Source organism: Heloderma suspectum, chromosome 9, assembly GCF_057233095.1.
Source record: "Heloderma suspectum isolate Gila_16-S chromosome 9, 16-S_ref, whole genome shotgun sequence".
NCBI lineage: Eukaryota > Metazoa > Chordata > Lepidosauria > Squamata > Helodermatidae > Heloderma > Heloderma suspectum.
The window spans coordinates 31,432,665-31,458,873 of NC_139466.1; the positions used below are offsets into that span (position 1 = coordinate 31,432,665).

Genomic DNA, 26,209 nt, shown 5'->3' on the forward strand with positions numbered 1-26,209 from the left:
CGCCCCCGCCCCCGCGCATGCGCCCCCGCGCCGCTCCGGCAGGTGGCGCGGGCGGGGCTGACAGCGAGCGAGAGATGAAGCCGGCTCCTCCCTCCCCTCTAGGCTCCGCCCTTCCCGCGAGGTGAGCGAGAGAGAGGCCGCTGCGCAGCAACCGGAGCGGCGGCGGCGGGAGCAGGAGCAGGAGCAGGAGCATCAGGAGCCGGCAGCGCGAACGACCACAGCCCCCGAGGCGGAGCAGCCGCAGGCCCAGGCGCCGCCATGGTGAAGATCGCTTTCCAGTCGCCCTTCGCCCACAAGGACGAGCCCCGGAAGGAGGCGGCTGAGGCGCTGGTGACCGACAAGGTGAGAGCGGGGCCGCCTGCGCCATCGGCGGACGCCGCCATCTTGTGGCGGGGACGGCGCCGGGAGGGAGGGAGGGAGGGAGGAGGAGGAGGAGGAGGAGGAGGAGGGGGGGCGACGGGCGGGCGCGCCCCCTCAGCGCCCCCTCAGCGCCCCCTCAGCGCCGCGCCCGGGCGCAAAATGGCGGCGGCAGCCCCCCCGCCTTCCCCGCCCCCCGCCTTCCCCTCATAACCCCTGTCCGTGGGAGGTTTCCTTGCCCCGAGGCAGAACCCGGGGCTGGCGAAGGCTTGACACCCCCCCCCCGCCCCCGCCCCCGCCCTGCAGTCCTTTTAGTCCTCAAGGGGGGATTGGGGGGGCGGCTTGAAAACGGGTTCGGACAGCGTCATGGAGGAGAAGGCTGTCGGGGGCTCCTAGCCCTGATGCTGCCCCCAGGGTCAGGGGCGTCGTGCCTGCGTGCTCCTCTTGCGGGGGGACACGGGGGGCATCGCGCGCTCGTCCTGGCTGCGGGTTTCCGACAGGCAGCTGGTTGGCCGCTGTGTGGAGACGATGCTGGGCTAGATGGGCCCTTGGTCTGATCCAGCACGGCTCTTCTGATGCTCTTTTTCTATGTGGAGTAGTGGGCATTTTCTGTAAGCTGCTGGGACCCACCTGTAGCTTGACCATGCATTTGGGGGCCTCCCCCCTCGTTATATATATATATATATATATATATAAACATGCACGTGCATGAGGCATTTGGACATTGCCGTGCTGCTGCTGTGACCCTGCCGTTAGGTCAGACCTAACGTTTAGTGGGTCGCTTTTGGCCCCCATGGTGTCCAATTAGGATGTAGCCCCATGTAATTAAGGCCGAGCCACGCTGGAAGACAGTGGGGGCTTAACGTCTGCAGAAGTATGCTCAGGTTAGATGAATGGTCCATTTCGCTCAGTGTGGTCTACAACGCCGTGTGGTCGTGGCTCCGCAGCTCTTGCCTGGTCGTGTCTGGTGATTGAATGCAGTGATTGAATGCAGGTGCTTCTGCATGTATAGTGTGTGCTGCACCGCTGAGCTGCAGAACGTCCCCAAGGACTAGTTCGAGGTAGGCAACCTGGTGTTCTCCACATATTTTGGACTACAACTCCATTGAGCCCCCAACCAACATGGCCAGGGCTTACGGATCATGGGAGTGGTAGGCCATAACATCTGGAGGGCACCAGGTTGCCTACCCCTGGACCAGAGGATGTGCGTTTGGGCTTGCTCCCCAGCATTTTTTAAAATATATATAAAACCATTGCAAAAAAAGGGGAGCTGTTGTCTTCCCGGAGTTCAGTGGTAGGTGAGATGCTTTTCATGCAGGGGGTTCTAGGTTTACTCTCCGACTACAGAAGAGTGTGGTAGTGGGTGAAAAAACTATTTGAGACCCTGAAGAGCTACTGCCAGTTAAACCAGGCTATTGGGTTTCAAGTGGTGGGTTGGGACCTACAAGTAGGTCACACCCATGTAATCAGGTGGGGCTGCCATTGTGTAAACATTCATTTATTATCATGGGGATTTCTTCCTTGTCTTTTAAACAATTTCTCAGGGTGGCTTACCAGAAAAATCACAAATTGAAAAATGCAAGAAAAAGATTTGCAATCCTATGCATTAAGTCCCAGCTAAGTGGGCATAGGACTGTAGCCTATGTCTTCCATCTCTTTCAGCTCCTAGAGTCCACTGCCCCCTGCCAATGCAACAGGAGACCCACTACTAATTCTTTTGAACTGTCCTTGTACATCTCCCTGCTTTTGTCTTCAGGCCAGATGCAAGAGTTTCGGGCTCCTAAAACATTAGTATGTGCACAGAAGGGAGAATTGTGGTGGGTGCAGGTTCTCAGAACTTCAGCTGCACCTCCTGAAATTATCTTTTCTATATGGAAGACCATGTATTTTATAAGCTTCTTCACATGTTCTTTTAGCTGAAACAGTGAATATGTTTATATTATAAATACAGGAGGCTTGTCCTCTTTTGCAGTTCTTTTAAAAAAAGAAAGAGCTGATGTCAGTATTGCAGCCCTTCATGGGTCAGGGTGTGACCTACTTGTGGTTCCAGGTTTGCCAGCTGAACACTACAGATCTGCTTGGATTGGTAGCTGCTCTCCAGGGTCTTGGAAGTTTTTTATCTTTTACCTGACATCCTTTCTTAGTTCTATAGAGACTAAGATCCAACCTGGAAGTCCTACACAGAAAGCCTCCCTCCGTCTGCCCTACCATGGGGCTATGGAAGGAAAGGTTCTTTTTTGCCCTAGGGTTTTTAATGCATGGAAATTGTACACTTTACCCTTAATTCCTGACAGCAGTCTGCATAGGCTCAAAGCAGTTTTTCTTTCAGGGCTGAGACATGGTGTAGAAAGGGGGTTTGGAGGCTAAAACTGGCTTCAAGCCAGTAGGAACTTGACCTGCATTGAAAGGGTTTTGAAGGGGCAGGTTGAGGCTTCACAAGGAATAACACCTGAGGAGAAACTAGTAGTGTGTATGCTTGTGCTTAGCCTCTTTCATACTGTTTTTGGTCAGAGATCTTCTAGGAGTCTCTATGTGATTATTATTTAAATTGAGGAAGCTGATATAATTCTTGTTACAGAATTCCCCATTTTCCTGAACTCCTTATAAGGTTAAGAATTATAAATTCTTCATTTATAAAAAGCAGAAGCTGCTTTGTTGACAGTATACATGTTTCTGCATGTATGCATTTGGAAACTGTTGCAAGCGTTCTTTTCGCTGTGCCTTCATGTACTGGGAAGCTGTGGGCAATTGACGTCCCCTTCTTTGTAATAGGTGTCACTGCTTCCCACATAATGGTGGTGCTCACAGTCTGTTTGCACCATGTAAAGCGGCCTGGCTTCCTCAAAGCCATATGACAGCTGCTTCATCCCGAAGGCCAGAGGTGGGCATCCAGTAGACTTGTGGCCCTCCAGAGGTTTTGGCCTACAACTTCCATCAGCCCTAACCAATGGTCAGTTGTAGGCCAAAATGTATGGAGGGCCACAAGTTACCCACACTGGACATGGTTACATTTCATTGCACCATATAAGGTTTTGTTGGCCATAGCTCTCCTGTCGTGTATACTCTCCACATCTCTGTGATTAATTGGGGAAGAGGAGATGTTAGTTTAACCCCCCCACACACACACACACACAGTGTAATACATGCATGTCACTACTTCAGCTATGATGATACATTCTTAAGCCACAGTTTGTGTAGCCTTTGTATATAGCATATAGGGATGGGACTTGAACTCCTGAACCCAAGTCCCGCTCTCTAGCTGCCAGTCCACACTGGCTACATTCCTAAACTATGTGTGCTTCTGTCTCTGTGTATTTATATAATTACAGGTGCAATCCACTTCCATAATGGCCGGTTATTATTGGCTATGTTCAGTTGTAGAGTTCTGCTTGAACTAAGGCCATGATGTTGTGGATGAGGGACTCTTCACAAGAAAAAATCTACTTCCTATCTGTTTAAAACTCCAGGACAGAAGTTAAAATATACCAAATGACCTAAAAACAAATATTTGTATATCTTCACTTAAGTATAAAATTTGTGTGCGGTGATTTCATCTTCATATGTATGCATGAATGTCAGAGTAAGACACTGGAGCTCATTTTATAAGTGAAATGAGTGCCAATACTCTAGTTGTAGCTAACATAACATATCCCAGGACTTCATGGTGGATTACAGCACCTTTTGAAACCAAATAAAATCTAGGTTGCATAAAAACCAAAAGTAAGCTCTTAGTAAGCTAATCCTAGATTTGGGCTGCAATCTTACACACATTTACCTGGGAGTAAGCCCCACTGGATACAGTGGAATATTGTGTGAGAAAAAATATATACATGTGAATGGGATGCCACTATGTCAGTTCTGACAGAAAGGTCATGCATAAAATTCAGACTTGTGGGTGCCTAGTTCTAAACTCATGAGTCTTCAGATGTGCAGTGGTGCCTCAGAATTATGGATGGATCCATATATTAAGCTGTGGTGCTATGCACATAGACACCCAAGATTTCCCTAAGCAAACCATAATAAAGATCAGATATTACCTCACCCAACAGGAGTTTGATTAGACTCCTGTCTGGTTTCCTGCCTGGAAGCCAGATAAGAAGTAGAGATTCCTTTCCAACATCAGATGGGGACGTTGCTTTGGTTTCAACAGATGTTTCCTCTGACCTTAATCTACTTTCATTTAAAGTCAAATGGCTGTTCGCTGAATAAAAATGTATCCTGTACTCTGTTTTTCTTTTGTTTTCCCTTTAAACCTCCAGCAACAAGTGGGAGACCTGCTTTTCCAGTGTGTTGCAATTCATTTTCCAGTTTCAGCAAGCAAATGCATTGCTAGGGATTGACTTGGTGATTCAGCAGTTTTGAATATTCACATAATTCAGAGGGTGGAGACCACAGATCAGTAATGGAGTATGTGTGATGTCCCAAGTTTGGTCTCTGGGATCTCCAGTCAAAGGGTCTGTGGGGATAATGGAAAAGATTTCTCTCTGAACCCTTGGGGATACTGCTACCGGTCAGGCCTGGACTACAAGTGAGAGTAGCAGACCTGTGTCTTCAAATGGTGGTCTATCCTAATCTCTTTAAAACAGTTGTACAACATAAAGTGCCCAAAGGATGAGGGCTGGGTGAGCTACTCCAGGAACTTTTTGTTACAGGGTGGCATCTAAGTAAAAAAAAAAAAAAAAAAGTATGTCCCAACAGTCTGTCCCCCAAAGTCCTTTTTTCCCAGCTGGGCTCTGATGCTGTACCCACCATCCGTGCCTCCCTTTTTGATGCTTTGAATTGCATCTAGACATTTCTAGACATAATTGGGGCAGGCCTGCTCTTGGGGACATGGGCCTGCTACTGTTTGAGACTTAGAATAAACAGCACTGGACTAGGTGGACCAAGGGTCTGATTAGGTACAAGGCAGGTTTTGTGTTCCTACATGCAGCTGTTAGTACCATAACAAAATTTTGCAGGGCATTTCTTGAAAAGATGAATGGTTAGCCAGAGTATAGGTTAGCCAATTAATCTACAGGCACATTTAATACCAAGTATTAAGTAGACATACATGACAGAGTCTTGATAGGGGAGATTACAAATCAGAAAATGAAATATCTGTATGCCTGTTACATTCTATTACTAATTTTGATAAATGCACTGCAGGAAAGAATACAGAACTGCATAGCACAAAAGATTTTATTATCTGTAGACTTGTAAAACTAATATTTGGAGGTACAATTTGAACACCTCACGTTGCAAAGATCCCAAAGTTAAATTTACTGCTTCTTGGGGTTTTTTTTCCAGGGATGGGTGAGTTAAGAGCTTACTGAAAGAAAGATAAGTGACTCTGTTGTCCTGTCTCAGGCATGTTCAGAAGAATGTTTGTGGTGCCTGGCTTTTCAGCTTCAGTTTTTTAAAAAAAATCTTGCTTGTTAAGTTCCTTGCAGAATTGATAGGCCAAACATAGAGAGTAGTAAATATAGTCTTGGACTTTTTCATTTTGGGATTTTCTCATATGTAGCTCTAAATTTACACCTTGCAGCACCTCTGACATGTACAATCATCTTGAATGCTCCCTATACTAGCGCATAAGAACTCATAAAATGTGTACCTAAAGCAGATTCCAGCGTAAGTGGACCAAGCAAATAAAATCTGCTGGTGTATGTGCTGTTTATTGATTTATTATTGATTTATTGCATTTATATCCCACCTTTTTTTTCTTGCAAGGAACCCAAGGCAGCTTGCATTCTCCTCCTCCTCCTCCATTTTACCCTCACAACAACAACCTTGTGAGGTAGGTTGGGCTGAGAGTCTGTGATAGGCCCAAAGTCACCCAGTGAGCTTCCATGGCCGAGTGGGGACTAGAATTCGGATCTCCCAGCACCCAATCCAACATTCTCACCACTACACCACACTGTCTATATTATCCAGTGTTTCAAATGCTGATATGGAAATAAGCAGCATTGCTAGAAGTTCCTTCTGAATTGTGCAAGAGATCTGTGTTTCTTGCTTACACAGTGAATTAATTGGTATCTGTTCTTTTGCTTTGCATTGGCTCAGTTAAAAGACTCTGTGCAGGTTACAACCTGAATATTTGATTCCTGACTTTCAATTTTTCAAAGTAGCTAAGTGACATATCTAAAGGTGGGAAAAGCATCCTGGTTTCCTACATGCTAGCATTACATTTCAAGGTGCTTGGGCAAACCAGTGAATGAAATCTTCCTGCCTTCTACATACCCATATGGACCTTTCATGAAACTGTTGACTCTACCTGTGGCGCAAAACCACAGCTGTACTGGGCAAATACCTAGATTCTGGAATACTTGAATCTAGACTATTAGCTTACTAGATACACATATATTTCAGCTGTTAGCCTGGTTGCCTTTCTACTAGATTTTTTAAACTAAAAATCTTAGCACTGCTTATTGGCTGTCATACCTACTTGAACAGCGTATTTTCATTTCTGGAAAACACTAGATTATTTTTTGCATAACAGTTTGTTTTCAAGAACCTTTCTCTTTGGCTCATGGTATGTTTCTTTTCTAAACTGAGAGTGGACAGATAGGGAAGAGAGATTTCTTATCTTACTATTTTGGGGGGAAATTTTACAGTGCTTTTGATCTGTAAATTGGGATAGTTGAGAATCCATTAAAATAGCTTAATCTTTCTGAACTTCAATAACATTTTAAAATCTGACCACGACACAAAAGTTAAAGCAAAAGACACTTAAAATCTCGCAAATCATAATTGATGATGCTCTGTTTATACTAGGTCTTGTGTGACATAATTCTTTTATTTGTAGAATTACGGTGGGGGAAATAATCTTCCTCTTACAGTCGTTATAAATATGATCTGTGCTATAGTATGGGTTTGATGCTAAGAGCCAGACCATCACAAATGGTGATATTCAGGCCTTGGCTCCAACGGATGGTGCACCAGAGCAGGTCCACATTTTGAAGCAGAAATACAATGTATGTGGTTTTGTATACTGCAGTTTTATGTATGTGGTTTTGTATATTGCAAGCCTTTTAAGCCCCTTGCCACACAGATTGAGCAAGTGCTGTTGAATGAGCAATGCAGTATTTCATACTCCCAAACTATCTGCATATGTATACTCCCCTGAATAGTACAAAAACTTCCGTTTAGGTGTAATCAACATGTTCTAATTGTTAGGCCAACTAATGACAGTTTGGGGAAAAAGCTGAAGCATAAGTAGAAAATGTGACCTAGGACCAATCTTATATTAGTGATTTTTGTCTCGATTTAAATCCATTGTGCTCCTAAGTTTTCTGGGTTAATTAAAGACATAGTGAACCATCAGAAGTGATTCTGGGTTGGTGTTTCTAGCTGTCCTTCTGGAACTACAATCTGACCTTGGGCAGATAGTTTGAACCTGAGCAGCTCCTGCCAAGTGCTACACATCTAATGAGCAATGGTGATCTATGTAAGCTGAAATTGTGTGAAAGAAGAGCTATAAGCCCATTCTGTTCTCCCCTGTCACTTCTCTTCCATCCACTTAGCACACCGGTGCTCTTAATATCAGGGGTAGGGAACCTCAGGCCTGTGGGCCAAATCTGACCCTCCAGGGTTCCTCAGAAGGCAATGCGCCTCTCCCCCAGCCCCCTCTCCCAACCACTGATTTGGGGGCTTTGTGTGTTTTTTCCCCATTCTAAAAGGTTGAAATGCCTCTTCTATGGCAGTCAAAGCTTTAAGCTAAAATATGATGGTATTTTTTGTAATTTTGGACCCACCCCTTTTACTTTGGCCACGCTCCCTTTGCCTTTGGTACCAATTGCCACTGGAATGTGTCCCTCAAGAGCTTTCTCTAAAATTGAATTTTGCAATTGGGTTGAAAGTGGTTCCCTGCAGCTGCTATAAAAGTTTTGCAGCAGCGCTAACAATAACTTGATGTATTGTTTCATAATAGAGGAGGTGGGAAGTGTTAAAAACTAGTGCTGTGCTGAAACCCTGCCTTCCCTTTCACAACTCCTTTGTTTCCCTGAGAAAGAAGTAGTCGCTTTTCTTCCTTTTGCATTGGGATTTTGAGAATTTCAGAGACATTTCTCGGGGGGAAGGGCTTCAGTGCTTACCTTACTGTAAAGAGGTGGCTGAAAGGTTTGTGTGTGCCCTTTTACCATTTCCCTCCGTTCTGTCCTTGAAGCCTCCAGCTGCTTGAGCATCTTGAAAAAAAAAAAACCCTGGAAGACTTAGCCAGGATTTCCTCCCTTGGGGTTTTCTAGGGCTGCTGCCTGCTGAGGGCCTGAAAGCTGAGAGAGTCATTTTTGGGTTTGCTTTATTAAAATTCCTCTTAACAGCAACAAGAATAACAGCATTAACTCCTAGCTCAGCTTTCAGGCACCTCCTCCCCTCAATGAAAGTTGAAAAATAAATAGAAAAATTTCGTGCGGTGGTATTATAAGCCTAATTGCCTAAGATTAATGCTTTGGAAAATTAACATAGAATGTGGGTAGTCATATCTTTATGTTAGGGGACGTTTAAAATATGAAACCTCCATTTTAGTGGTCTAGTAAGGAAGACAGAATTCATTTTACTGTAATTCTGTAAGTTAATGGGGAATGCTTATCCATCTGTAGCCTTTAAAAGGTATTAAATGTGCATTGAGTCTTTTGTTTGTGTTTAAAACGAGTACTGTGACATCTTTCTGTCAAAACTTTTCTCAACAACCTTGTCTGGCATCTCGTCTTTCACCTTGAGGGGTGGTATCATCCTGCCAATTCAAGGGCAGGAGCAATTAAAGAAAATCTAGTCTCCAAGACAACAAAGAACTTAAATATTTTCTCTCTGTGTTCTAAAGGATCCGGAAGTTGCAACGCATGGCCATGAACATTCTTCTGGAAGGTGTCTGCTGACCCTTTTGGGTCTTGCCTTCATCTTGGCAGGAGTGGTGGTTGGCGGAGCCTGCATCTACAAGTACTTCATGCCAAGGGTAATGAAAACCCCCCTCTCTTTCTATTTTCTGGAATAAAGTTGACAAAGCAAACGTAAACAGTTCAAACCAAAACGTTACATGGATAGTAAGCATGACATGTAATTGTGTTGGAACATGGATATAAATGTGGAGCTGGTATCCCAAAGCTGTGACAGTGAAGAGACATGAAACCTAAATGTGAATATATCCAGGCTCCCTGCATGAGTGTGTGTGTCTATAGTGGGGAAAGCTCCCTTTCTTTCCCTGTGTGTTCCCTTGCCAACCTAACGTCTTGGAAATTGAGGGAAGGAGCTGTGAGTACACCCCAGTTGTTCTCTTGACTTCGGTTAGCTCTAGTTCTGACAGTCATTTTCTTGGCCTCTCCCTCTCAGTCCACAAAGTGTGAGGTCATGCATATCCCATAGGGCCTTATGTCTCTTCATCACTGCATCTCAGCATCTCAGATGACCAGCTGGTTGCATCCCATGGCTGCCTTGGCAGGGCTAGTCTTTATTGTGGCTTCTCTGCTTGTTATAGGGGCGGGCAGACCCTTTGTTGAAGTGCCCTCGGATGCTAAGATGGAGGTCAATCAGGAGTTCCTGAACAAAGTAACAGTTCTTTAAATAAATATTAAATAAATAAATATGCTTTGATAAATTTTTGAATTTATCAAAGCATAAAAAGCAGGCAAATGAAGTACAATACATATCTGTGCATATAAAAACATGCTATATCCTGAGAGGTAAGCTTTAAAGGGCTGGTCTCAGATAAAACTAAATTTAAGTAATCCTCATTAGCAGTTCTGTCATCTCAAATGTACCCCAGTTCTCCAGTCTTTGCAGGTTTTAATCTGATTTTTTTATGTGCAATTTGTATTTATCTGAATATACCAGTTTTTCAAATGCAGTTTTAGGATTTTCTGTGTTCTTTGTCTTTGTGCTGCTATAGTGTGTCTCTGTTGCAAGTAACAGAATAGAGCAGCAATATCCAACCTTTTGGGGACTGTGGGCACATTTGGCAATTTGAGAAAATAGCCTGGGCCCCACCACAAAATGGCTGCCAGGGGAGGCATGGCCAGTTGCAAAAGGCAAGTAACCTCCCCAAAAGACTGAGTATTAATGGAAAGATGTGGTCTGTGCCCCAAAGCACAAAACTCTTTTCAACCCGCAGTTTTTTCCACCAACCGAAACCTATTTCATTGAAATCAAACTCCTTTTCTCTCGCTCAACCTTTTTACCTCTCTCACTCCAGATCACCACTGTGTCCCTCTCTCCCTGTCTCTCCTCCACTGCAAGCAGAAAAAAAAATAACACTCAGGATTCTTCCAAAATACCCCCTCTCTGGGTCATGCGTAACCCTTTTCTCTCTCCTCCCCCTCTTTCTCTCACACATGCAGCTCCCATTCACTCATGCTTAGAAACAGGCAACCCTTGCTCTCTTGAGCCTCCCCAGCTTACCAGACAGCAATGACACAGGTCCCTTCTTTTTCCTCTCTTTTTTCTTGGTGGCTTGTGCACTTCCTGCACCTGTCTGCTTTGTTCATTTCCTAAGAATGTCTCTGAGTCGCGAGTGCAGACCAGAAGTGTCTGCACATTCAGCACAGAAGCTGAATGAATTTGTTTCATCTGTCTTCACTGCAGAAGATCTAGGGCAGATACCTGCACCTGAATTGATATTTTCGGTTAGGGAGTCTGAGGAATTGAGGCAAATAGTAGTGACGAGAGATAAAAGTTCTAGACCTTATTGACACATTTAACGCAAACAGATCATTGGGTCCTGTTGGTATCCATCCTGGTTCCCATCAAATTTAAAATTACTGATCTAACAAATATATGTAATGTATCTCAAAGATCAGCCTCTATACCAGACAACTGGAGAATGGCTAGTATAACACCAGTGTTAAAAAGGTGATTGAGGGGGAATCTGGGAAATTACAGGCTGGTTAGCTTAACATCTGTTCCAAGTAAATTGGTGGAGAGTGTTATTAAGATAAAATGATGAAGTGTACAGAAGGATACATCCTGCTGAAAAAGAATCAGTGTGGCTTCTTCAGCGGTACTGTCTCCTGTCTCGCTAAACTTTTGGAACTATTTGAGAGTCTTGATGAATGTATGTACAGGGGTGATCTGGTAGACATTGTTTACTTGGATTTCCAAAAGCCTTCCAACGAAGTCCCACAACAATGACTCCTGAGCAAACTTAGCGGTCATGGAATAAGAGGAGATGTCATCTTATGGATCAGTATATGTTTAAAGAACAGAAAGCAGAGAGTGGGAATAAAGGGGCAATTCTCCTAATGGAGGGATGTAAACAGTGGGGTCCCACAGGAATCTGTATCAGGATCAGTGCTTTTTAACTCATTCCTGAATGACCTGGAATTAAGAGAGAGCAGTGAGATGACCAAGTTTGCTGATGACACCAAATTATTTAGGTTGTTTAAAATAAAAAGGGATTATGAAGAGTTCTAAAAGATCTCTCCAACTGGGAGAATGGGAATTAAAATAAGAAATTCAGTTCAGTGTAGGCAAGTGTAAAATGATGCAGGTTGTAGCAAAAAAATCCTAATTTCAGGTACATACTGATACGGTCTGAACCATCTGTGACTGACAAAGAAAAAGATCTTGAGGTTGTGGTGGATAACTTCATGAAAGTGTCGGCCCAGTATGTGGCTTCTGTGACAAAGTCTGATTCCATGTTGGACGTAATTAGAAAAGGATTTGAAAATAAAACTGTCAATATTATACTTCCCTTACACAAAACTGTGATGTGACCATGCTTGGAATAATGTGTATAGTTCAGGTCACTACACTTCAGAAAGGATATTGTAGAGTTGGAAAAGGTGCAAAAAAAGGCCACTAAAATAATCAGGGGGCTGGAGCAATTCCTCTATGAGAAAAGGTTACAACATCTGGGACTGTTTAGCTTAGAAAAAGGGTGAGCAAAGGAGACATGAAAGACACGTACAAAATTATGCATGACACTGAGGAAGTGAATAGCTAAAAGGTTTTCTCCCTCATAATACTAGATACCATGTTCATCCCATAAAATTGAATGGTGGGAGATTCAAGACAGATAAAAGGAAACACTTCGCACAACACATAGTTAAACAATGGAATTTGCCACCACAAGATGTAGTGATGAAGGGCTTTGAAAGGGGATTAGACAAATTCCTGGGGATTAAGGCTATCAATGGCTACTAGTCCTGATGGCTATATGCTACCTCCAGTATCAGAGGCAGTATGCCAGTTGCTGGGGAACATGGGCGGGAGGGTGCTGTTGTACTCCTGTCCTGCTTGTGGGTTTCCCATGGGCAGCTGGTTGGCTACTCAGCAGAATGCTGGACCAGATGGACCTTGGACTGATCCAGCAGGGCTCTTCTTAGGTTATTATGGGAAATGAAGATGGCAGTGGCTGGAGGCCCTCACTTTGTTTTGAAGCAATCCCAGCTGCCAGTGAGAAGTAAAACAAAAAACAAAAAAAACCCCACCTCTTTAAAGTTTTAAAAAAAGGGAGAGAGGCAGGTACCTCAGCAGTTGCCCAGGGAGCTGTCCAGGGGCAAATTGGTTCCAGTGGGCACCTAGTTGCCTACCTCTGGAATAGATCCACAAAACCTTCCATTATATGTCAAGTGATTTAATTCAGGTGACAACCATAAATTATAAGTCTACTAAAAAGCATTATAATTGTGATAGGTGAGTGCTTTTTCTTATTTTAGCCATGGGCCTACATTTAATTTATTTTCTAATCTTCCTGGTGGAAAAAGCCTAGTGGCTTGGTGGGCGAAGGGAAAGGCTTAAGCTGACCTCTCCAAAGGATATCTGCAGTGCTTGCCTGGTTTCGGGGAGGGGAGGGGAGGGGAGAGGTACATCTTAACCATTTCCAGTATTTCAGCTTCTCCTTCCCCTTCAGGAGTAACTCTGTGAGCAATCCCTCAGCACTGTAGCTGCCTGTGTATAGTGAGCTGCTTTGGTGTGCGTGTTAATCTGCCCATCAAGAAGCGCCCTTTCTGATTACTTCTTATTTTTTAGCACAAAGCATTCCGTGGGCAAATGTGCTATGTTGGAGAGGACAATCAAGATCGCGCAAAAGAGCCATACTTCCTTCCCATTGCTGAAGAAGCAGATATCCGAGAGGCTGATAACGTAGCCATCATTGATGTTCCTGTTCCAAAATTCTCTGACAGCGATCCTGCAGCTATTGTTCATGATTTTGACAGGGTGAGTTGTAGAAAGTCTTAGTACTACTTCTGGGGTAGGGGTGGGGATTTATTATTTTATTAAATTTTTGTAACAGGTAATACAGTAAACAACTTCCCATCCATCTCTTCAAATAGAAAAGCATATACTTGCAATTACCCTCCCTAGTTGCTCACTTCTATTTTGACTGACATTAATCATCTGCTGGACAAACCCTGGGTAGGTCAACAAACTGTGAGTTAAATAAACCATGTGTGAACCAGGTCATTTGGGTTGGGTCCAGATTTAATCAGGCTTAGAGTCCACCCATTGAAATCCGTGGAACTTAACTAAAGTCCCATTGATTTCAGTGGGTCTGCTTTAAGTATGATTAAGTCCGGATAAATTTAACAAGGATCGTCTTCAGCCAGCTGATATACGATCTTTAGCTTTTAATTAGAAATGCAAACAATCTCACAAAGAACTGTTACCATTTATATTGCTAGCCTGAAGTAGGAACCCCATGGAAGAAAAGGAGAGAAATATCCAACTTTGGTGTGATTCTGTTTCTCACCCTCTTTTTAATTACTATTTCTTCATTTATTTGTATGTTGTCCTTATGCTTACAGTTTTAACACTTCTGTGACTACAAAGGCTATTGATGGAAAGAGAATAAAGCTCCACTTCCCCCTGCTTTGTTTTTAATCTGGATTCTCTGCTTGCTCCACTTGATTAGCATAGATAAGATAATTGGCTATACAAGCATTCTCCTGTAGAGTTATCAGCTGTATAATTTATTCTGGAGAGCGAATTTCTCAAAGCTTGATTCCAGCCACAGCAGAGGGGCTTCCGGTGGTAGTTGCTATAACCTGTCCAATGATAGCAAAGGAAGGTTATGATGTAGGTTTATAAGCATTAATGATCGGCCTTATAAGTTCTTTGAAATAAAGTTTGTGCTGAAATACTGAGTGTAGTAAGAACCAGACTAGAGGTGGTGGACCTAGGCAGGGGTCCTTATGTAGTACATCTCATACCTTCAAGTGTGGCTCAGTTTGAGTCCAGCTTGGGACATCAGTTCCTTCCCCATTTTATCATTTATGGCAGCTGCGAGGCAACATAATAAAGAAGACTGGAGGTTGCTGCTCCTTTGTACCCAGTGTCTTTTTCCATTCCAGATAAAGACTAGCAAATAGTTCTGTCATACCCACAATTGCGTTTTGTGTAACATACACTACAAGTGTTTGAAACAAATCTAGAAAACATTGTAACCCATCCCTTTAAGTAATTCTATCATTATTCAGTGTTTTCAAAAGCATCAAAGTATATTTCTCCCCCATTTAGTACGGTCATTTTCTTTCCTTTCCTTAGCTTTATCTGTTTGCAAGTTGCTATTGTACAAGAGCATACATCTAGAATGGTGCCTTATCTATGCCTTTTAACCTTTTGTTTTGAGTCATAAGTTCATTATTTGCACATCTCCTATTTTCAATATTGACCTCAAGAGTTTATCATTCCTTCCTGACTTGAGTGATCCTATGCATGTTTAGACAGAAAGACAATCCTATGCATGTTTAGACAGAAAGAAGTCTACAAGTCTCAGCATTCCCCAGCCAGCCATGCTGGCTGGGGGATGCTGGGAGTTGTAGGACTTTTTTCTGTCTAAATATGCATAGGATTGCACCTTAAAAGTACTATATTTCATATGTATTTGAAAGCTACCAGCATCTGATGTCTGCTAATAATAAAGGCAATGGACTAGTTCCCTTCCTGCAATGGAAGGAGTGTCCTCTGAGGAAGGGCTCTACCCACCACTTCTATTTTTTTTTTGCTCTTCAAATCACTTCTGTAATTTCATTAAGCTAATCTGTAAAACACTTTGTACACTCCTAAAAGCGCTAATTTAAAACAATGGTAATAAATTAAAGTATGTAGCCAAATTACTAACATTTCTTGTGCATCTTCTTACAGCTCCTGACTGCCTACCTTGATCTGCAGCTTGGTAACTGCTATGTAATTCCTCTGAATACATCCATTGTTATGCCACCACGGAATCTGATGGATCTCTTTGCAAAATTAGCAGTATGTATTGCTTTGCTTATCCTTGCCACAATAAAGTCTTACCCCATTACAAACATTGAGTTTGTAATGCCTTTTGGAAGCTTTGTAGAAGACTGTTGTTGCACGACTGATGGCTTTTGAGACCATTTGAAGTGTTGATACCAAAGGCGTAAACGTTGCAACTGGCATTTCTGACTAGAACTGTCCTCCAGCTGTTTTGGACTACAATTCCCAAATGCCCCAGCCAGCATGGCTTATGGTTGGGGGTCATGGAAGCTGTAGTTCAAACCCTTTGGAGGATACCAGGTTGCCTACCCCTTCTATAGCTTACTTGCACTATTACTTTGTTATTTGACTTGTTATTAGTTGAGGGCTGCCACTCAAAGCAGGCATGCTAAGGAGTAAAACTTGAGACTTCCTCTCAAGTAGATGTTTTCATCTGATTTTTTAAAAAGTCAGAATTACATATCATATACAGCACTCCAGAGGGGAATTGCCCCCTCACTATGCACATGTATCTATCAGTATAGTCCTGGCTAATAAAAGCAACAATACTTGAATATAAGTAATGCTTGAACATTAGTAGTGCTTACATGCTTGAATATTAGTGATGTATAGTGTGTGTATTAAGAAGGGGGAAAGGATTACGCCAAGAAATTTATACATAACCAATGAAGCAGGATCCAAATCTTTGTTTTAGCCAATCCTAATTAAGGTGGAGCAGGATGTACAGTATTCAGACCCTTTTCCAGTAGACTAAACTGATAACTGGCCCTCATCAGGAGTATGTTTTTCTCTGGCCTTCAAGTTAATAATGTAAAAGAGTGGCACCCACAGCATAGTGAATATTCTGTGATTTTACAGCAGAAGCAAATGTCAACATTGTGGTCTTGAAATGAGTCTAAAGCAAGCCTGAGACTAAACTTCCTTCTGAGTAAGCCTATTAAGGGTCAGGGTTTTTAAATACCTAAAGCCACCTGTGGCTGTTGAACGTTGGCTGCCTTTGCTAAACTGTCTGATGTATTCCATCAAACCTCAGTGACCCATTGACTTCAACCAGGGGGAAGAGTGTCCCCAGAAGTCTCCTGTGGGGACTATTTTTTATAATGTTTTCAGGAGGTGCTATCTGCATGGAAATAGCTTATCTGTAGCCAAGTAACGGCTGAACTGAGACCTAAGCTTAGTTTAGTTCCTGGAAGATTTTTTTTTTTTACTTTGTTTTTATCTTTGGTGCCTGTGGATTGGCTCTTCCCATTTCTGGTGTCCAGCAACATCTGAAAATGGGCATAAACAGCTGCTACTTCCAAAATATGACCTACTAATTTGAAATGGCAACAAAACTTGCTTTCTTAGTGTAAATCAAAATGGCTCCCTCTCCTTGGCTTCTGGTGTTGTCACCTCCCTAATACGACTTGGGGTGCATGTCTGCGTGGCGAAAAGTTGGAGTGAGCCAGGCTGGAACTCATAGCCATTTTCGTAACAGCTGTAGTCTTTCCAGCAGACTTCTTCCCCACCCCTAAGCTGCTACCTTTGCTGAAAGTGGCTTTCACAAATGTCTTTGGGTATCAGCTGAAAAAACTAAGTATTCATATTAGTGATATTTTTTATCTTTCCACAGACTGGTTCTTATTTGCCTCAGACTTACCTTGTTCGTGAAGAAATGGTTGTGACAGAAGAGATTGATAATGTGTCAGATCTGGGCATATTCATTTACCAGCTCTGTGTAGGGAAGGATACGTTCAGACTTCAGCGCAGAGATAAGATAATTGGTGAGTATTTCAGATTAGGAGGTAAACTTCCTGCCTTAAGGAGGGGAAAACAAAACCTAAAATGGGAATCCTCTAAGTTCAGTGAAAGAGCTTTGTGTCCAGTCATTGATCTAGCATTTCCATTTTCATTCTCTTCTAATGGAGAAGGCTTTTCTTTTTAATACTTAGCTTATATCTCAAAGTGGTTGTACATTGAAGTTAGAATTCACACTTCTGACAGTGGTCATTGTGAATGTCATTGTAAAGTTAGGACTTGCTTGCATATAAAAGCAAGATCTAGATCAAGATCTGGAAGTGCTAGAACAGTTGACTTGCACTCCCAAATAGCTTAGCAGTGTCTCTCTTGCTAATACTTGGTGAGAAGGGGGTCCTAACTTGATTGGTTCAGTATTTCGCCAGTAAAACAAGAGGCACTTTCTGCAGTAGATCATTTCCATGGTTGGAAAATGTTTTATGCCATCTCTCACACACACCTTTTTGCTAATATGCACACAAAAGGAAGCTGTGAAATGTCCTGAAGTCACGCTTAAAAGTATACTGACAGGTTAACTATTACATTCCTAGAGAGAAGCAAAAGCAGTAGTTTTCAGGCCATGATCTGGAGAACCTTGGAGGGTCCCTGGACACTGGAGTGCAGTATTAACTCTGCTACCCTGCTTTCCAAGGAGGAAGCCAGTTCACTGCACAAGGAGTTCCTGATAAATTTTTAAGTTCTTGAATAGGCTGATGTACCTCCAGCTCTAATCCAGGAACAGATTGCCTGGGTATTGACATTTTGGGAAATAGCGCTTTAAATTCTTTTATCCAGCTGCCTTTGCATTGTCAGTCTTTCCCTGCTGTCTGTTTGGACAGGAGAATTCCTAAAAGCTTAGATGACCCACACAGCCACTTCACAAAAGTGTGGCCAATTATGTCCATACTCCAAATTGCAAGGCTTTCTGAAAGCCTTATTATACTCTTCTGCCTGTTTCAGTTGACTCTTTGAAAACTAGTAGATGGATCTTGAAAACGAATGTTTCTCAGCCAGCCTGGATGTCATGCTCATCACAGGGTTGGCACCTCATCATATGAAGTTATTTGCTGTATATGGGGTCACCATGTTTATTGCCCCTGCAGTATGCTTTGAACTCTTTAGAGTGCCAAGAATAGTGATAAATCAGATTCAGGTTTACTTACAAGGAGATACTTTATTGAGTACAATCAGCACACAGGTATACCCAGTGGTTGGATCAGACAGCTTCTCTGAACCCAGAGCTATGGGGTAAAACGGGTTTTATACCAAACATGTCAGCAGTGAGGCAGCATGACAACAGCAAGCATTAATTAGCATTCGTCTACAACTTTCTCATCATAGACTAACAGTGCTTGTTCAGAAGGAAAACAATCAGAGCTTTCTCAGCACAGACACCTGCAGCTTGGCATAAACATAGCCTCACTTCCCAGGCACATACTAGGCCCTGATAAGATACTAGCTTTTGTTAGCATGGAATGTGCTAAGGCCGCTACTATCAATCTTTGACTCATCTCCCATGCTCAGAGGCCTACTAGCAAGGAAATTGCACCAATAATGCGCTTAAGCCAAGTGTTATGGTTCTCTAGGCCCCTCTAACACTACAGGTGACTTGGTTACAGGCCTGGGGCCAATTCACCATGTCACAAGTTTCCCCACCTACATAGGTGTTCTCCAGTGGTGACAGTACATATAGCTACACGATTCCAATTTTCACTGAGTTCTGAATGATATGGCTACAGGGTGGGAAATTTGACAGGCATGCTGATTCAGTGGTGAATTTAATTTCCAGACTGGCTTTGTGGCAGCTATATTGACAATAGTATTTGCAACCACACTTTCTCTTCATTCTCTTTAAAATTAATCCCCCAACTGTACTTCAGCTAGGCCAGTGAAACTTGCCAGCACTGTTGCAGGTTTTTCTCCACAACGTTTCAGGAAAAGCTGGGATACTTTAGCATTTGGTCTTTCCAGCTTGAAGAGGGTACTTCCAATTCCATGGCATGGTTGCAGCCGCACATATTTCCAAGGCTTCATGTTTGTACTGATAATTTGGATTATATTTAGCTACTGGTAGAAACCACTTTCTCATTTTCCGTTATTGACTGAAAACTCCAGGATGAGTAAATGAGCAATTACAGTGCTCCTACTGGTGTAGCTGCTCTTTCAGTTCCTGTAAGACACTCATTCTGCAAAGAAGTAGCGCCAGGAAGCATTTGGAAAGAACTAAATTAGGATAACTTTATCTTGCACATCAAGGAAGCCCTAGGACATTCAATATTTGTACAAACAAGCTCAGTTTGTCAGTATTATAGTAAGAGAGCTCTGAGAAATGACACTGCCATACAGAAACAAAGGGTGTATCTATACTGTTAACATCTGTTCCCCCTCTCCTCATTTAACTTTCAGGACTTTCCCCCAAAGAATTTTGGGAACTGTAGCTTGAGAGTGCTAAGAATTCTGTTACCAATTCCTAGCCCTCCTTAGAGAACTGCAGTTCCTTAAGGAGAGGAAATGGCTGTTAAAATCCATAATGTAGATTCATTCAAAGTGGCGCATGTAGCCCATAAGCAAGACTTCCAAGAAAGATATTCTGTTCTCCTGTCTGACATACGCTGTGCAACTGATGGTCTTTTTCTCTATCCAGGCCTCCAAAAACGTTCGGCTGAAAAGTGCCATACAATCCGGCACTTTGAAAACTCATTTGTTGTTGAAACCAAGATCTGTCAGCAATGAAAAGTATGGGTGGAAAGTGACAATCGCGCATCTTCATTAAGAATTCCAAGCTTTACATCTTAAACTTCAGAATTAAAAAGTGCAGTGATAATCAAAAGCCTTATGCTTTTTTTGAGAATTGCTTAGATTAAAAAAAAAAGAAAAAGAAGCAAACTCCAAATTCACTATACATTTTTTCCCTTTGGATCCCTGGTGCTGCTAAATTTTCCACTTACCAGTTTTGAATGGAAACTAACATTTAAACTGATAACCTCTTACTCACCTGAATGTCTGTTTCAGACTTTCTTTTTAAAGCAGGAATACAAGTACTGATTCCTGCATAGAAATCTAATCACCACCTGTCTTCACAAAACGATGAAACTAATGTATTAATCCTTGGTTTGCACATTTTTGCATAGATCTATAAAATTGTTCTGCACTTGGTCTCCTGGTAGAAAAGAACACATCAAGACTTCTAAGGTTTATTTGAACTTCATGTGTGAAGCATGTAAACTTTAACCTTGGTAACCATAAGCAGCTAACATGGCTTTTTTTTCATGTTGTGCAATTACTGTATTGAATTTGTATGTATATTTGGAACCTTCCCTAAGCTGACCCTGCTACTTCTTTTCACTTCTGATTTTTTGTGATATTTAGTTGTATATCCAAGCACAGTTGCTCTTTAAAAGCTTTTACGTTAGTATTTTGGCGCTTGAATAGTTTCAACATAACTATGAGCTTATGTAATTACAACCTGATTTGGCCCGATTGTCAAATGTTTCTGTAGCTGTAAATTCCCTTCCAGCCTATTATGAAACTTTTAGAGCAGTACTTCTTATAAACAAGGTAGCACTAATACTGCAGGCAAAAGTATTATCCTTGCTTAGGACTGTGGTAAAAAGGATTGCTAGTGAGCTGCGAAATTGAGTGTTTTATAAGGGACTTTATATTTCACACGAATTCTGCAACCCTCTAATAAATGTTTCTCTAAGACTACAGTGGTGGCCTCTTTTTACAGTAAAAGTGATTGTGAAACAAGCATGTTAACACTGCCATGATCTCTGTAGCATGTCAGTTGTGTCCTAGAAATGGTTGTCATTAGGTCTATGTATCCTACAGAAGTGCAGAATATGGTTATCGGATGCATGAATGCAGTTTCCTTAGAGATGCTTTCAAGTCTGTGTTTAGCTGTCATTGTTTTGAAGCTGTAGGCATGCCTGTTGGGTCCCTAAAGCCAAAGGAGTGTTTGAAGAAGGTACCCAGTAGTTGAACATTGGGTTTCCTTGCCTCTCCTGTTGACCAGCAAAGAGTAAATTATGTGCGTTGTATACAGATGGAGAATAAAATACACATGAGTGGTTTCCATAATTTAGGCTGCAGAATTCAGGGAGAATTTGTGTAGTCGTCTAGAAATCCTTCCCCTTCCAATAAGCTATTTTATTGTCCCTAACGCATCATGACAAACCCAAAGCCCTCTCAACTTTGCAGACTCCCAGTTCAGTAGATCAATTTCAATCAGTTTGAATTCTTGTAGTGGTGCTGTATAGCAAATGGTGCTCTTCATGGCCTGAGCTCTTCCTTTCATCGCACAGAACAATTAAGTAACTCATTGGCATTAACGAGTTATTTCAGGAGCATAATATATATTATGATGTACCTTGGAAAGGATATAGGTTTTTGGTCACCAAAACAGGTTAACTTCAGCAGCTGATTTTTGCAAACTTTAGTAATTAAACCTTTAAGGGCACAATCCTATGTATGTTTAGACAGGAAAAAAGTCCTGCATCTCCCAGCATGCCCTAGCCAGCATAGCTGGCCGGGGGATGCTGGGAGTTGTGGGACTTTTTTCTGTCAAAACGTGCCTAGGATTGCACCCTAAGTTGGTGTAGACCCTTCCCCCTTGTGGAGTAAGTACACCCATTTAAATTTGTTTATATACCACCATATCTGCTAAAAAGCCACTAAGGCAATTTACAACAATTTAAACAATTTCAAAACTGAAAACAAGAGCATTAAAACAAGACACACATTTTGAAAAGTCAAATTAAAAAGATTAGTTTTTACACCCTTTCCGAAGGCCAAGAGAATGGGGGTCAATCATCATTGAGCATATTCCACATTTAGGGGGCAACACAGGAGAAAGTCTTTTCATGCATGCCCAGCAAATGGGCCACTGCAGGTAATGGTGCCCTCAAAAGGGCTTCTCCTGTAGCTCTTAATACTTGGCCACGTTCATGGCAAGACGGGCACTTTCTTAGCTAGGCAGTCCTAAACCGTTTAGGACTTGGAAGGTTAAAATCAACACCTTGAATTTTGCCTGGAGAGCAATTGGCAAAGCAGTTGCAGCTCTTTCAGAACAAGTGTAACATGTTCCTGATAACATGCGCCAATCAGTTTGAAGATCATGCTCCTTGTCACTGTGCCTGCTTGTACGGTTTTGAGATCATGCAGACGTTCTGCCTGCAGGAACTACCTCTTACCTCTCTAGAACAGCAGTTTGCGCCACTTTCTCTTTTTTACTTGAGCCCCCCTCCCGCCACAACCTTTTCTCCCAGGAGTTCAGGACTTGGGTGTAGGGAGGCTGCAATGAATGGATTGGAGGTTGCAGTTTTTAGTCCCTACCACCTTTTGGAGGTTTAAAGGGAAGCTCTGAAGACCCACTTGTTTTCACTGGCCTTCCCTTAAGTCTGGGCTGTTGGCTTTTATTGGCAAGTGTTGTTTGTATTGATTTCAATTGGCAGTCTGTTTTTATTTATTTTATTGTGTCCACTTTTTTTTTTGTATGCTGCCTTGAGAGTGTTCCATCATCAAAGGCAGACTAGAAATAATGGTAGCTAGATACTTGATCTTTCGTTCTTCCCCAAAGTCGGCACCTGCAGAAAGTTATCAATGCAGTGGCCTTTCTGGAACTGCAGTGTCATCTTTTTATGTGCTCCTGTTCACTATGCGATGTCTGTTCCCTGCAAAACCCCAAGGTAGTAGCTTTGAGTTTTTCATCCCTCATCTTGAGACTTACGTAGACTGATGCCACTTGTCCACTAGATGGCGAAGTTGGCAAACTAATGGAAATAAACAAAGGCTGCATACTGGAAAATACAGTATTCATGACTAGTGTGGCATACTTGTGTTCCAGCATTACGTAATGTGTTGACAAGTTTATGATAGAAAGACCAGGGTGGTGGTGTCTGATAAGAGATTTTTCTCTCATCTTGGAGTGGCAGCGAAGGCCTGACCCATCCCCACCCATTATGAATTTTTGGATGTTGGAAATAGAGACCTCCTTTCCACACCCCAGAGGTCAACACAATAAGCTGATTTTGTAATTGAATTGGAGGAAGCCTTCCTTTATCTTTGCATCATAAACTAGTTCACACATTATGTTCTCGGGCTGTAAGCACCGCTTCGCCCATGGTGACAAAAGTAGGCCCTCTTGTGGCTAACATTTTTAATGCTTATAGTGTGTTTGGTTGTCTGAAATCATACTTAAAAGTTATAACTGGCTGAGATTTCTAGGTTTATATTTACTATAGGCTGTTAGCTGTTCAGATGCTCTTCTAAAAATAAGCTTTTACTAGTGACAGCCACCGAGGGACTTGTTTGCAATAGTATATGAAACACTTGTAAGGGTTTGTTCTGCAGCAAATACTCATGCTAAAATACTTGCGCAAAAGGGCTTTTTATGCCAATCTGGAAGTGCCTTGAAACCTATGTTATATTCTGCATTTGCTATAGTATTCCCACTTGTGTACTACTACAGTGGCTTTTGGGCTTATGGCTGGAAGTACTCTCACTACCCACTCTGTGCCATCTTTAACAAATAAATTGGGTACGTATGTGCTGTTTCATGTAAGGGCTGCTGAACTGATAACTAATGCCAGGCACTTTTTTGCAATCTGAAATGCACAAAAATTGCAGGTTGGTCCGTTAGGAACCCATTCAATGGTTCAATAATGTCTTTTGAATAGAAACAACTTAAATATGACAAATAGTGAGCAAGTTTTAGAGTTCACCAGCATTCTTCTTTAGGCTTGATATTAAAAGCAAAGGAAAAAAAAGGGGGGGAGTGTAAGATTTGCTGGGCATGGTGAAAAAACCCTAGTCTACAATGGAGGTTTTATTTAAACTGCAGAATTCTAGAACCTTAAACGGCATGGGTTGGTGTTGTTTCCCCCCCACCACTCTGCTGTGGGAGGTGTTTACATACACTGTTGGGCTTCCACCCAGAAAGCTGCATGCATATGATAAGACAGCCTGCTTTGCTTCTGCCCACTGGTGCGCAACATTTGGGAACTAGTAGCTAGGCAAAACAGCTTCTAAATAAATGGTCCTTCAGATGCAGCTTGGATTACTTCAAGCAAGGTTCTTTCAAGGAGGAAAAGGCCACAAGAGGCTTCCTTATACTGAGTCAAGTCTATTGGGCCGTCTAGTCTCATCAGTCTTCCCCAACCTAGTGCTCTCCAGATGTGTAGTCCAGCACATCTGGCGGGCACCAGATCGGGGAAGGCTAGTCTACAGCAGCAGTGGTTCTGCAGCGTTTCTGCAGTCTTTCCCTCACCTCTCTGGAGATGCCAAGGACCAAACCTGGGACCTTTTGCATGGAAAGCAAATGCTCTATGACTGACCCATCACCCTACCCAACGCTGCTTGCTTGAGAACAGGCTCTGTTTATGGCACCTTTAGTCTACTAGCTTGCTCAATAAACCATAAAACACCCCCCTCCCCAGTTATACTTGCCACAAGCCACTACTAAAAACTTGGGGTCATCCCCTGTAGCTGAATGGTGGGAGATTTGGGACAGATAAAAGGGTACTTTTTCACATGGCACATAGTTAAACTATGGAATTTGGTACCTCAAGACGTAGTGATGGCCACCTATTGGGATGGCTTTAAAAGAGGAATTGGATCAGAGGCAGTATGCCTGTGTACACCAGTTGCTGGGAAACAGGGCCATGAGGGTGCTATTGTACTCATGTCCTGATTATGGGCTTCCCGTAGACATCTGGTTGGGTACTGCAGGAACATAGGCCATTGGATCTGATCCAGTGGGGCTCTTTTTATGTTAACTTTGCTATTAATATATTGCAAGTAGCTGGACAAATGGATATATAGGAGTCTAAATCTCTGTGTGCTCATTACATAAATGTAAAGATAAACGAGGCCAAATTTCCTGAGTCACTAAGGGCAGAACTGGTGTTTTGCTTCCTTTCGGGTGATGGCTGTACAAACATGTTTCTAACCACTCAAAGTGATCTTCAGGGTGGGAGCAGGGGGAGGGAATGTGCAATTCTTATTTAATTAAAGGGAGGGTATGTGTTACATAGTGTGAAAACACACGCGCACACACTCAATACTCACCAAATATTCAAAATGATTCACATACTCTCACTAATGTCAACTCAGTGAGGGAGGGTAGTATTTCTATTACTATTTGCAGGTGGGAGGCTCAAAGTCATCACGAGGGGTCTTGATTTTTCACATTCCCAGCAATGACGTTGAAACACCCTTGTGGATACACAACATTGGACAATTTTTAAAGAATTCCCTTTCAGAATTTCAAATGCTATCTTTCCAAATGGAACTTTGAATGAAGTTTTATTTCAAGAAGTGCATGCTTTAAGATATCTTGGCAATGTCTTTGATTTTGGCAGGTATCGGTTCTTCGGTATTGTCAAATCTCTACTATTTCTCCATATCAAAAGTTGAAATCAAATCAGTATCAAAGAGCCATCTCTTCTGCATCGTTTCTGTGCAGACCTCATTTACAGGATCTGCACTTGGGTGGAGTAGCATTTCAGAAATTTTTATAGCTCAGCATTGTGTGTGGTATGGATGGATGAATTAATCCGTTTTGTTTTCTCTCACATTTGCATTTTTTTAAAATCTCAAATTCTTTCTGTCTTGTGTCCTGTGATCAGTTATGGTTTTGTGTGATGTCACAGATTGTGCTTGCTTACAACTAAGGATGGCGTGAGTGCCCGATTCCATCCAGGAATCCGGCAAACCGCCCCCCGCCCGGCCACACCTGTGCTCCCGCTTGCCTCCTGCCCATGCTCGGCGAGCGACCTACACTCACCCTGGCAGCCTTATCAAGGTCCATCGTCGCCATTTTTTTGAAAAATAAAACGGCGATCACAAAAATGCACATATTTGCGTATGTGTGAAAATGTGCATTTTGCGAATGTGCATATCTGCATATGCATGAAAATGCACGTTT

The 26,209-nt window shown here is 42.5% G+C and overlaps 1 protein-coding gene across 1 annotated transcript; it reads left to right on the forward strand.

Annotated features, from left to right (window-relative positions):
• Nucleotides 1-107: 107 nt before the first annotated feature.
• On the forward strand, nt 108-20,988 carry ITM2A (integral membrane protein 2A). The gene is made up of 6 exons (XM_084814055.1): nt 108-342; nt 9,155-9,286; nt 13,297-13,485; nt 15,412-15,522; nt 17,120-17,270; nt 19,928-20,988. The coding sequence occupies exons 1-6, from the start codon at nt 259-261 to the stop codon at nt 20,014-20,016; spliced, it is 756 nt and encodes a 251-aa protein (XP_084670181.1). The 5' UTR covers nt 108-258; the 3' UTR covers nt 20,017-20,988.
• The last annotated feature ends 5,221 nt before the right edge of the window (nt 20,989-26,209 follow it).